Source organism: Orycteropus afer, unplaced genomic scaffold, assembly GCF_000298275.1.
Source record: "Orycteropus afer afer isolate SDZICR_OR568_19922 unplaced genomic scaffold, OryAfe1.0 scaffold00138, whole genome shotgun sequence".
NCBI classification, from domain to species: domain Eukaryota; kingdom Metazoa; phylum Chordata; class Mammalia; order Tubulidentata; family Orycteropodidae; genus Orycteropus; species Orycteropus afer.
The window spans coordinates 1,998,192-2,011,422 of NW_006921725.1; the positions used below are offsets into that span (position 1 = coordinate 1,998,192).

General features: G+C 33.7%; 1 protein-coding gene across 1 annotated transcript in view; it reads left to right on the plus strand.

Moving 5' to 3' along the window:
- PCDH17 (protocadherin 17) overlaps positions 1-13,231 on the plus strand; it is a 127,228-nt gene that overhangs the window by 36,193 nt on the left and 77,804 nt on the right. The window contains 2 exon segments of the mRNA XM_042781618.1: positions 2,565-2,623; positions 2,757-2,929. Of these exon segments, the coding sequence (XP_042637552.1) occupies positions 2,565-2,623; positions 2,757-2,929 (232 nt within the window).

Genomic DNA, 13,231 nt, shown 5'->3' on the forward strand with positions numbered 1-13,231 from the left:
ACAATGATGGAAAATATCTAAATGCCCTTCTACTGATAATGTAAGTTGGACATAAGCCTTTTTCTCTTCTTTTAATTTTTCTATGTAAATGATGGTATTTTATGTTCAGATTATTTTAAAAGAATTTTCAGTCACCCTTGGAGACCAGAAAATGAAAATGCTACTATATTAAAACTAGTTTGTTTTTTTTAATAGTAAATTAGTTACGTGTTTCCTAAAGGCCAAACGGCTATTTCATTATGGTTTTATTAATATGCATACAATCTCTTATATTCTTATCTACATTAATGGATGAGTGCAGACATTATTAATAAATATCTGATGCCCTTCTACCAATTCAGTTGCAAACTTTTAAAATTGTACTTTGTGAGAGTCTAGAATAATAAACCAACTTCTTTTTTTCCTACTTTTTTTATCTCCTTCTTATTGTTTTTTTCTTCTCCTTACATATTTTCTTTCTGTTTTCCCCCTTATATTCTTTGACTGTTTTTCTTTATTCCTCCCTTCTGCTTTTATTTTTTCTCTCTTTCTTTCCAAAGTTCTTCCTTTTCTTCCCTCTTCAGTAAAACATCATTTAGTAGAATGCTACAGCCTAGTGTTCATCAAACTCTCTAACACGCACACACAAGCACAATTTAAAAATAACTGCTAATTCAGCATAAAAATGAATTTTCTTTTTAGTTCAAGACTCATTTTATTAGAACTGCTTAGAAATTTAATAGTATGGAACATTTTTAAATACTGTCAGTATAAGGACAAAGGAGAAGGGTTTTCTCAGTCTACCCCCTCATATCTAACTGAAGAGGAATCTATATCCTATGAAGCTTTACCTAATTAAAACTATTATCCTAAAGCATCTTGTAATGGACCTTATATTTTGTAATGCATTTCTGTTTTCCCTTTGTATTACACTGACTCCTAAATGTACAGCACATTGTTTTCCAAATTGTTCTAAGACACTGATGTTTACCTTTTTACTTACAGCAAGAATGGGTTGGTTATGTTTTTGACCAATTCAAAGAACAAACTCTATTTTGTTAAGAAGTTAAGATGTTAAAATTCTAAGCAATTTTATTTTTAATTATTTTACAAACCTTTGCCCCCTGGTGTTGGCTTTTTGTTACTAGAAGTATAATCTGTCCTTAAAAGTTGACAGCTTGTTATTATTGTTACAAAGATTGAGGTGCATCACTGAAACTGGAACTAGTACATGTTGAAAAAAGCAATTAATGTCATCTAACTCTTAGTGAAAGGGTGTTAGAATGAGAAAAGACTCCAGAAATCTTTCCTGTGCACCTTCATCTTTGCATGTAGATTAACAAAGGGCATTTGAACAAAGGAATGATCACAGATTAAGAAAATTGTGAGCTTTTCTTCCTCAAAACTTTTAGCAGTGAGACTCATATAATACTAAGTTATTACTGTAACTTGTCCCTTTTTTTAAGTAATAGTTCACAAAGTCAAATGGTCCTAAGATACATAAAAAGTCCTATGTTTTTAAAAGTACTCACACACACACACACACACACACACGCACACTTAATGGACTACATTAAACCTTACCTGGGACCCTCTGCTTCATGAGTTGCATGCTCCCTGTATCAGTGATACTTGTCTGTTGGAAGATCTTGAACAAACCCATAGCTGCTTCAGAGCATAATGGCGTGACATGAAGTGATCAGAAAACAGGAGAAGCTTTGTCATTGAGTCAGCTGCAAGAAGAAGTAATGTGTATGAATGTACAGTATAGGAAGATCTGTGAAAGATCCAGTCTCTTTCTCCGAAAAGACTCTGTTCCATGATACAAGGAGAATTCAGTTCTTTTTGGCAGGCCTCCACATCAGTTTGGGAGCAGTAAAAACAACTGTAAAAACAAGCCTGGTTTTCTAATATCTTTACTCTTAATATTTTATGTAGCTTATTTCTTTTTCTTATTTTTATTTTACTTTATTTTTAATTACCAAAAATAAACACCTATTTACATTGTATTGATTGGATACAGAGTCCACAGTTAGGAGTAGATGATAATTACAGAGATGAGTTCAACCATATGTGCCAGGCTTTTATTTGCTACTGGTACAATTTGAAGGAAAGGCTCTGTACTTCTACATTGAGGACTATATGACTTTAAATTTTATTACATCAGGAAGGGCATTGAATCCCAGCAGATGATGTAATTAAGTTTAAAAATGACTATTATTAAATAATTCACACTTTTAATATGGAGAAATTAGGTCATTTCCCCACTCCTCCCACAAACACTCAATCTTAATATCTAAGTAATGAAACAGCAAAGATAGTGTTATCCATCCCGGCACTAACAGAGAATGCCAGTTATGACAGGCTCATTGTTTACTTTAACAGGTAATTTGTGGACCGGAATCATTTAATTGTTCTGAGTACATAATTGCATGTCAGCAATTTCCAATTTAATTAAAATGTACAAATCTGAAGATTAAGGGAATTTTTGAATTATTAATCATTTTTCCACTAGGAAATCTTGTTGCTCTGCAGGAGATTTGTCCAGTGTACAACTATACGTATTTTTTCCTTCTCTTTCACAGACAGACAATTTTCCCGCAGAGCCCAATTACATGGGCAGCAGGCAGCAGTTTGTTCAAAGGTAAGGCCTATTAAATAACTTTCTCAGCTTCCCCATTTGCATTCCTGTCAAAATTGCTTTGCAAGAGACTACACTTCAGATTCAAACTCGTACAGACAACACTTTCTCTTCTTTTTCTTTATATGTATTTCAGTAGCTCCACGTTTAAGGACCCAGAAAGAGCCAGCCTGAGAGACAGTGGGCACGGGGACAGTGATCAGGCTGACAGTGACCAAGACACTAACAAAGGCTCCTGCTGTGACATGTCTGTTAGGGAGGCACTCAAGATGAAAACTACTTCAACTAAAAGCCAACCACTTGAACAAGGTGAGTGAAATCTTCAATGCTTACCAAGTGTAGAGCTTAAGCAATCATTCTAAACCTATTAGAACAAAAGTTGCAGTTTGTAACAGTGGAATGGACCATTGATAATATATCAAAAGAAACAGCAAATCCTAGACTGTCCCAGAGGACAAACAACCCTTCACTATCTCAGTAATGACAGAATAAAGAAGGCCATGGTTATGAGCCTTTAATCTTCCTTAAATGAGAATTACGGAAGTCACTATTATTCTTATCTTTGCAGACCTTTCTTAACATTTCCATTTGATTTTATCAGTTATCATTTTACAATTTCAATTTATACTTTTAGTAAATTTATCATTTAGGAGAAATAATAACTTGATTAGAACACTATGGCTCTTAGCAGTGCTCATCTATTTTTAGTTTGGACTTGAGCGTTAAAATAGTTTTTTGAGAGAGTTAAATATTAATCAAACTGAAGATTTGGCTGCTTCTTTTAATTTACTTCTCATTTTTCAATGGTATCAAATAAACATGAACTTGTTTACTTTGATAGAGATGATATAGAAATACTTTTAAGTAAATACAAAATTTTTTTCTAAAAGTTTATTTTCAATTCATTCATCTGACTTAACTTTTTATTACTTACAGTGTTTCTATTATGTCAGAAAAAGTTACCAGTAATGCACCCAAAGAGAATTAAGCTACTCTTATGTATAAGATTTCAGGAATGTAGGTTTTTTTTTTTTTTTTAAATGTCCTATTGTAAATATTGAAAGCACTGTTTTATAAATTGGATTTCAGAATTACAAATGGTAATGTAATAGAAATCTTCGGAAATGTTAATGATATTTAAATATATTTGATGTGCATTATTTCAGTTTCTTCTGAATTAGAAATTAGCTTCTTAGTCATTTATTGATTAGTAATTCATAGAAAGTAGATTCTACCTACAATGTAGTTGTCCCATTCTGCATACATCAACACATATAAGGCTTATACACTTTCAAATAATGTTGAAATTTCAAATATATACATTTTTGTCTATAGAAATACTATATGCTTAAATTATATTTCTATACTGAATATAATTATGCTGGATTTATTGCAAGTTTTATCGTAAAAGCCTCATTTTTCTTAGTAATAAATGCCAGAAAGATATTTTTCTGACCTTTCCCTATAGCTACTTTCTTTGTAACAATGCAATACCGTTTTTGAAAATTATTTTTAATAGAAGCAATTTGAATACTCATCTAATATTCAGAATTCCTGATAATTTGTATGCTTACTTGAAGTGACTTAAATGTTCTCCGTGAGTTGTGGCTATGTGATATATGAATATTTTAGACACATTTTAAATAATGTGTTGTTGGATATTAATATGTGAATAAACATAATGAGACAAATTAATTTGTGTATATGATACATACAGAAGTCACTAGTTCATTTATTGAATTCTACCTATATGGATGCATAATGTAAAGAATTTGTGTTTATTAACTTATCTTTATGGAAAACTTTATTAATCCAAAAACAAAACCCTCAAAGAAATATAAATATTGATGTCTACATTAACTAATTTATTTCTACCCACTAACTGAGCTATTTTATGATAATGAGCGATCATGAGTAGAGAGAAGAAGTGAATTCATTTATTTCTGAAAATTTAATTTACACTGAAAAGCTGTTTTTCAGTGTTGATAACAAAAGATAACATCTTAGAAAGATAACTATTCCTTTTAAATGAAGCCTAACTTTAGTAATAATGCTAATATTACCAATTGCTTATCTATTCCAAGAGTGAGAATGCCAATGGAAAAATCTCATAAAAAAGTGGTTTCCAAATTTTTTCACTAATGAATAGAGGAAAATTATTGTGAATCTGGAGGTCACACATAGGTAATTTATGAATTATGTAGGAGAGAGACTGACTTCCACTTTAATATATGGTCTTCAAAGATTAGCTGAAGGTGTATTTTATTCATCGATAGACTGATCGATGGTTCATTCATTCATTTCATCAACATCTGTCATGTGCTTTCCTTATTTAAAGAAACATTAGGTTCTACAGGAATATAAAAAATAAATTCGACTTGAAACTTGCTTTCATGTAACCACATAAGATCTCTTTCTGTCTGTCTCTCTCATCTGTCTTAAATCTATTATACCTGCCTACCTATCTACCTACTTACCCATCTGTTCTTTCCTTCATCTTTTTCTGTACACACACTGGCCTATCTATCTAGATTCAGAAGAAGGGAACTAGTATTTATTGAGTGCTTACAACTTACTCTAAATTTTGCTAGCTTTTTAAAAATGTTAGATTTTTTAAACTACAAAAAAGCTCTAAAAATTTAATTTTTTTATTGTTCATTTAATAAATCTGAGTTTATGGGAAATTCATTAACCTGTATAGCAGGAGGGAGTTTAATATTAGGTCTAGTTATGGCCAAAATCTTTCTTTTCTACACAACTTTGTCTCCAAATGAGAAAATTTGCTTAAGTAACCATTTTGATCCATTCCTGGCCTGGATATCAAATAAACACTCCAGAGTAATAAAAGCCAGAGTTAATCTGCGTGAACTAAAGGAGAGAACATCAAAATAGCTCAAATGCATTGAGTGAACTTCTATTCAGACTTTGTTCAGTCTGAATTTATTTTCCTATTTAGCCTTCATAGCATTCATGAAGAGGTAAGTACTGCTACCCTCACATTTAATAGACGAGTAAGTTTCTTATTGTCATGCAGCCAGTGAGTAGTGAAAACAACATGTGAGCTTGCCCAGTTAACTAATCCTTTATACTATTTAGATAATGATCAACTTATTCAGACATAACTTTAGAATGTTAAATAAGCAATCAGTCATCCTTTTGGTCAGTATATCCTATCAATTTCTTTGAAAAGCATTATGAGAGGCAATTCCACAATTAATTTATTTTACATACATATAAAAAGAATGATTGTTTCTCTCTGTAGGTGAAGATTATGACAACCATATTTAGACAATTATTTCATGTTAATTTAAAATATTAAATCCTAAATTTAATATCTTAAAAAACCTCCTAATGTTAAAAATGAATATCTTTTAGAAGAAAGAAACTGAGCTAAACAAAAAGTAACTTTTTTTTTGCTAGTTTCCTTTTTAAATAGTGTTTTACACAAATTGTTTTAAAATATAATTAGTAGCATATTACATCATATTTTTTGTTTTTAGCTAAAGTCTTTCCCTATCTAACCTATCTTATTCTAAAACAATGATGATCTGTTTCTATATATTGAAATATTTTCTAAATTTAGACATAAATATAAATTTCAGAAATAATCATCCCAATTTTAATGACAAGTTCTGTGCTAATAATGGCTTTCCTTTGGAAATTACCTAGAAATTTTTGAGATATAACTTTGTTAGCTCATATTTCCTATTTTTTCCAAATATTTGTGTGTTTTTGCTAGTTTAAATTTCCTAAATTCACAATATTAGTATGCCTTGTCCATTATTTTAGCAAAAATATTTCAAAGAATTCAATAGCAAAGTGAAGGTGTTATGTACTGGACTACTAATAGAAATAGATGTTTGTAACAGCTTTAAGGATTTTAATAAGGAGCTCTGGTAGCATAGTGGCTAAAGCACTTGACTGCTAACCAGAAGGCTGGTGGTTCAAACCCACCAGCCACTCCTCAGAAGGAAGGTTGGGCAATCCTACTTCTGTAGTGATACTGCCTCAGAAACCCAAGGACGGGTCGCTATGAGTCGGGGCCGACTCGACGGCACATAACAACAACAACGACAACATCAAATAAATTATTTTTTATCAAAAAAGGACACAGAAAATCAACAAAATACATTTATCTTATTTTACTGATTTTATATTTTGGACAAAAGAATAATTGATCACAACATATTGATATAAATACATATTGTTTCTATAAAGAAGGCCTTCATACAGTTTTATGAAGAATAAAACTAGTCTAGAATTTTTGAAGCTAATTTACTTCTTAACCAGTTGCTGTCCAGTTGATTCCAACTCACATTGACCCTATGTATTTCAGAGTGAAATTGTTCTTCATAGTTTTGCCAATGGCTGATTTTTCTAATGTGGATGGCCAACCCTTTCTTCTGAGGCACCTTTGGGTGGCTGGAAACACTTACCTTTGGGTTAGCATCTGAGCATGTTAACCTTTTATACCACCCAAGACTCCATTGCTTCATGTATATCAGAAACTTATTTACATTATAATTGTTTTAAAGAACCATACATTTGAATGTCTATCCACTGGAAGTTCTATAAATTACTTTGATCGTCAGTGATAACTTTTTCTTCTTGAAAAGATTTAATAAGCAGTCTCTAAAATTCAGCAGCCTCTGTTGATTCTAGAATGATAAATATGCAGTCTTCATAAATACTGACAGACATTTTCTCTGAGCTCCTCACTGATAACCAAGTGTTAAGACTCAATTTCCCATGGATAATCAATCTAATATCTTTATATTTGACTAAAAATTAAAGTTCTGGAAGTCTAAAGCTAGTGGGATAGAATTCTACGCGATAACTCTGTTGTCATACTGTGCCAGAATGGAGTGGGAACTTCCAGGAATCTAACCGCCCCCCCCACACTCCTGCTGGGGGCCTTCTGTCAGCTCCTTTCTCTGTGACTAGAATCCAGACTTTTCTGCACCTTAGGAGTTGCTCCAGGAGCTCTGGTAGCATAGTGCCTAAAGTACTTGACTGCTGACCGCAAGGCTGGTGGTTCTCCACCAGCCACTCCTTGGAAGGAAGATGGGGCAATCGGGGCAATCTACTTCTGTAGTGATACTGCCTCAGAAACCCAAGGAGGGGTTGGGTCCCACTAGACGGCACATAACAACAACAACAACAGGAGTTGCTCCATTCACATTCTTTCTCATTGTATTTTATTACCTTGTCATTTGATTTTATTTTCAATGCTATATTTTCTCTGTCCTCTTTCCATTGGTAAAAAATCTGACTTGTTAAATTATATTTTGGGTTCAAAATATTTCACAATAGAATTTCTGATTAAATCTAATAAAAAAAGAAAATCAATGGAAGGTTAAGAATAATAGAAATGCCATATAACCCAGGTTTGCATTAGTGAATTCTAGTTTTAAAACTAAATTACATTTTTATGACTTCCTTTCCCTCTTCTCAGAGGATACTCTATAAAACTGCAGAAGCTAAAGCTTACGGGGCTTGTTTTGTTCTTTTTTTTCTTCAAGTCACAATTTTGCTTGTAGGCTTCCATATTAAAAACCAGGTTAGGCTAGTTTAAAGGCCTAAATAATTTGTTAGAGCTCTCAAAATTTGATAAACGTTATGAGCCCCAGTCTTTTAAGCTTTCTTCCCTAATTTGCTGCAAAACAAAATAGAGCAAGCATCCTCCCCTCCCCCCCCCCAAAAAAAAAAAGAACCCGTTGCTGTGTCCCATTCTTATTCATGGAGACCCTGTGTGTGGCACAGTAGAATTGTGCTCTGTAAATTTTCCATGGCTCTGATCTTTTGAAAGTAGATCTTCAAGCCTTATCTTCTGAGATGCTTCTGAGTGGATTCAAACTGCCAACCTTTTTGGTCATTGGCTGACAACTACTTGTGCCACCCAAAGATTCCAATGTTGTTGTGGTGGTTAGGTGCTTTCAAGTTGGCTCAGAGACTCCAATAACATCTAGAGTTTAACCCTATTTCTACCTATGTCTGGAAAGGCAACATTGTAAAGTTTCCACAATCTGCATTTTACTGTGAGGGAGCTATTTAAGAATCAATAGAAGTTGAGGCTATTGTCCACCTGGGGAGGGTGTGGAGCCACATGTTCAGAATTTCAGGCGAAGACTAATGAACAAGAGGATTAGGATGCTGAATACAAACTTGACCTACTTTGCAATTTTCCCTAGGACTGACCCTGAAAAGAAGAGGATTAGGAGAGCACTTGTATTTTCTCAAGCTTCCGTTCTGTTTTCTACCCTGCTTTATGGTTACTGCTTTTCTCACTCTTCCAGTCATGCTGTCTCTTACCCATATTCTCGCTTAACAGGCAACAGCAAAGCCATTTCCCCATAGGCAAGGGCATGAAGTGATCACCTATCATCCACTTAGTTGCTATCCAGAAATCTCTAAAAATGATTTTTAAAAGAAAGGTTGCTATAAGCTTATTAATGATAAATTTGTTTTAGGAATAAAAGGAAAATGACTGCCATATATGAGGTAGGGAAAAGCAACACAGAATAATTAATACTAAAAAAATCTTTAAAAAATTTTAAAAGTCAGTGCTGCCACATAGGGGAAATTTAAGATATTGTATTATTCACTAGGACTTTATACTCTTTTCATGTACTGTAAGAATTTATTACACTGATTTTATCTAAACCAAAATACTCATTACTCTCAAGTCAGTTCTGATTCTTAGTGATCCTGCACAACAGAGTAAAACTGTCCTATAGGCTTTCTAAGGCTGTAATCTTTATGGAAGCAGATTGCCACATCTTTCTCCCACAGAAACTAAACCACCAAATTTTTGGTTAGCAGCCCCCAATACTTAACTACTTTGCCAGAAGCACTCAGCTTAATAGCAATATCCATACCTTCCTATGCTGTTTTATAGGGCTTTGGGAATTCATTTGGCTTTAAATTTAAATGTGTAAAATTACATAAGCTGAGAGCAGCACAGCTGGTGACCAAACTTGGCAACTGTTTCATAGTTCACCTAACTTTAAAAGTTTAAATGACATCTCTTTTATCCCACTTGCCAACATCTACTGTAGAATGCAACAGCTGTTATGAAAAGAGAGAAGTTTTATCACCCTCACATTTGTTCCTCACTATAAAGACTCCTGACAAGTGTTGCATGATTTACTATAGATTCAACATGATTTGTAGACTCTTGTATTTTTAACAAACATGGCAGTAATTTTTACTAAAATATTCCAATTAGGAAATGTTGGCACAGTATTTTCTAAATGTTTCTGATACATTTGGATTTGCCTCATATTTGGGGACAGGAGCACTTACCTCATTCTTAATTATATCTCTCAAACTTCCACATACAATCTAAAGATTTTGTATGTTGTATATTTTTTATAATGACAATAAAATTGTCACTCCTCGGAAGGAAGATGGGGCAATCTACTTCCATAGTGATACTGCCTTGTAAACCCAAGGAGGGATCCCTATGAGTCGGGTCCAACTCAAAGGCACATAACAACAACAACAACAACAACAACAACATATTACTATTAAGTATGGTTTCATGAATATAGGAGTGTGCCCTCCAACTAAAAATTGTGATAATTATCCACTCATCTGTTAAATGAGAACTTAAAGAATATAATTATTTTAATTTAGCAAGTCTACAAATTTCTCTAGACCACTCATTAATCAGTTTGTTGTACTGTGGTGGCTTGCATGTTGCTATAATACTGAAAGCTATGCCACTGCTATTTCCAATAACAGCAGGGTCATTCATGCTGGGAAGACTTCAGTGGAGCTTTTAGACTAACATAGGCTAAGAAGAAGGAACTGGAAATCTCCTTTTGAAAAAAAAAAAATTGCCAGTAAAAACTTTATGAATAGCTGCAGAACATTGTCTAATATAGTGTCATAAGATCAGCCCCTCATGTTGGAAGGCACTAAAGTATGACTGGGTAGGAACTGCCAGTTAAAGTATAGTTGACCGTAATGACAAGAATAGAGTAAAGCTTTCCAGGCCTTCATTTGCTGATGTGACAAAACTCAAAATGAGAAGCTACAAATATCCATTAATAATCAGAACGTGGAATGTATGAAGTGTGAACCTGAGAAACTGGAAGTCATCAAAACGAAATAGAAAGCATAAAGCTTGGTATCTTAAGCATTAATTAAAGAAATGGATGGGTGCTATTTTGAATCAGAAAATTATATGGTCTACTATGCAGGGAATGACAAAGTCAAGAAGAATGGCTTTACATTCATCATGAAAAAGGATATTTCAACATCTATCTTGAAGTACAACATCATCAATGATAGATAATATCCATACACCTATAAAGAAGACCAGGAGCTCTGGTAGCATAGTGCCTAACGCATTTGACTGCTTACTAGAAGGCTGGCAGTTCAAACCTCCCAGCCACTTCTCAGAAGGAAGGTTGGGCAATCTACTTCCATAGTGATATTGCCTCAGAAACCCAAGGAGGGGTAACTGTGAGTCGGGTCTGACTCGACAGCATACAACAACAACAACAACAACATAAGGAAACCAAGGAGCTCTGATGGCACATTGGGTAAGGCTTTTGGCTGCTAACTAGGTCAGTGGCTCAAACCCATCAGCTACTTTGTGAGAGGAATTTGAGGCAGTTTGCTTCTGCAAAGATTAACAGCCATAGAAACTCAATAGTAACTACGAATCAGAATTGAATCAATGGCAGTGGGACAAAGAAGACCAGTTAATGAGACTATTGTCCAAATTTGTGTACCAAGTACTAAAGCCAGAGATGGAACTGAATATTTTTATCAATTTCTGCAATATGAAATTAATTAATCAAACTTGTAATCATGATACATTAATTATTACTGGTGATTAGAATGCAGATGATAGAAGCAAAGAAAAAGGATCAGTAGTTGGAAAATATGGCCCAGGTGGAAGAAATTACACTGGAGATTGTGCAATAGAATTTTGTGGATCAACTAATTCATTGAAAATATCTTTTTTCAACAACATAAATGCCTACTGTACACATGGACTTCACTAAGTGGAATACACAAGAATCAACTACATCTGTGGGAGTACCCCAGAGATGGACTATAGAAGATTATCTATTTCTGATATTCAAGTTCAAGATGAAGCTGAGGAAAATGAATAGAAGTCCAAGATAGCCAAAGTACAGCCTTGAGTATATCCCACCTAAGTTTAGAGACTTTCTCAAGAATAGATTTCATGCATTGAACACTAATGACCCACATGAGTTGTGAGAGTACATCATATATGCATAAAGAAAAAGTTCATTAAGAAGACTTGAAAGAAAGAAACAAACAAAATGGATGTCAGAAGAGACTTAAAATTTGCTCTCAAAAGTAGAGTAGCTAACGTGAATGGAAGAAATGATGAAATAAAAGAGCTGAACAGATGATTTCAAAGGGCAGCTCGAGAAGACAAAGTGAAGTATTATAATGAAATGTGCAAAGACCTGGAAGTAGAAAACCAAAAGGGAAGAACAAACATGGCATTTTTCAAGCTGAAAGAATTAAAAAAAAAAAAAAAATTGAAGCCTTGAGTTGCAATATTGACATATTCTGTAGACAAAATATTGAACAATGCATGAACCATTAAAGGAAGATGGAAGGAACACACAGTCACCTTACCAAAAAGTATTGATTGATGTTCCGCCATTTCAAGAAGTAGCACATGATCTAGAAATAATTGTATTGAAGGAAGAATTTCAACCTACACTGAAGGCATAGGCCAAAAACAAGGCTCCAGGAACTGACAGAATACCAATTGTGATGTTTCAACAAATAGATGCAACACTGGGAATGCTCAATCATCCATGTAAAAAAAATTTGAAGACAGCTACCTAGCCAACTGATTGGAAAAGATTCCTATTTGTGCCCATCTCAGAGGGTGATCCAACAGAATGCTGAAATTATTGAATATTGTTAATATCACATGCATGTAAAATTTTACTGAGGATGATTTAAATAATGGTTGCAGCAGATTATCAACAGGGAGCTGCTAGAAATGAAAGCTGGATTCAAAAGATGTGGAACATAGGGTATTATGGCTTATATCATATGGATTACGGCTGAGCAGAGAATACTAAAAAGATGTTTACCTGTATTTTAATGACTACACAAAGACATTGAATTGGGTGGCTCATACCAAATTATGGATAATATTGTGAATAATGAATTCTAGAAAACTTAATTGTGCTCACTAGGAACCAAGAGGCAGTAACTGTAACAGAACAAGGGGATACTGTGTAGTCTGAATTTAGGAAAGGTATATGTCAGGTTTGTATCCTTTCACCATACTTATTCAGTCTGTATGCTAAGCAAATAATCCGAGAAGCTGAACTATATGAAGAATAACTTGGCATCAGTACTGGAGGAACACTCATTAACAGCCTCTGATATGCAGATGACACAGCTTTCCTTGCTGAACACAGGGAACTTGAAGCACTTGGTGATAAAATAAAAGACTAAAGCCTTCAGTGTAAATTATACCTCAACATTAAAAAAAATATATTCACAACTATATAAATAAGCAACATTATGAATAAACAGGGAAAATAATGAAGTTGTCAAGGATTTCATTTCATTTTATCCACAATAAGCTCCTGTGGA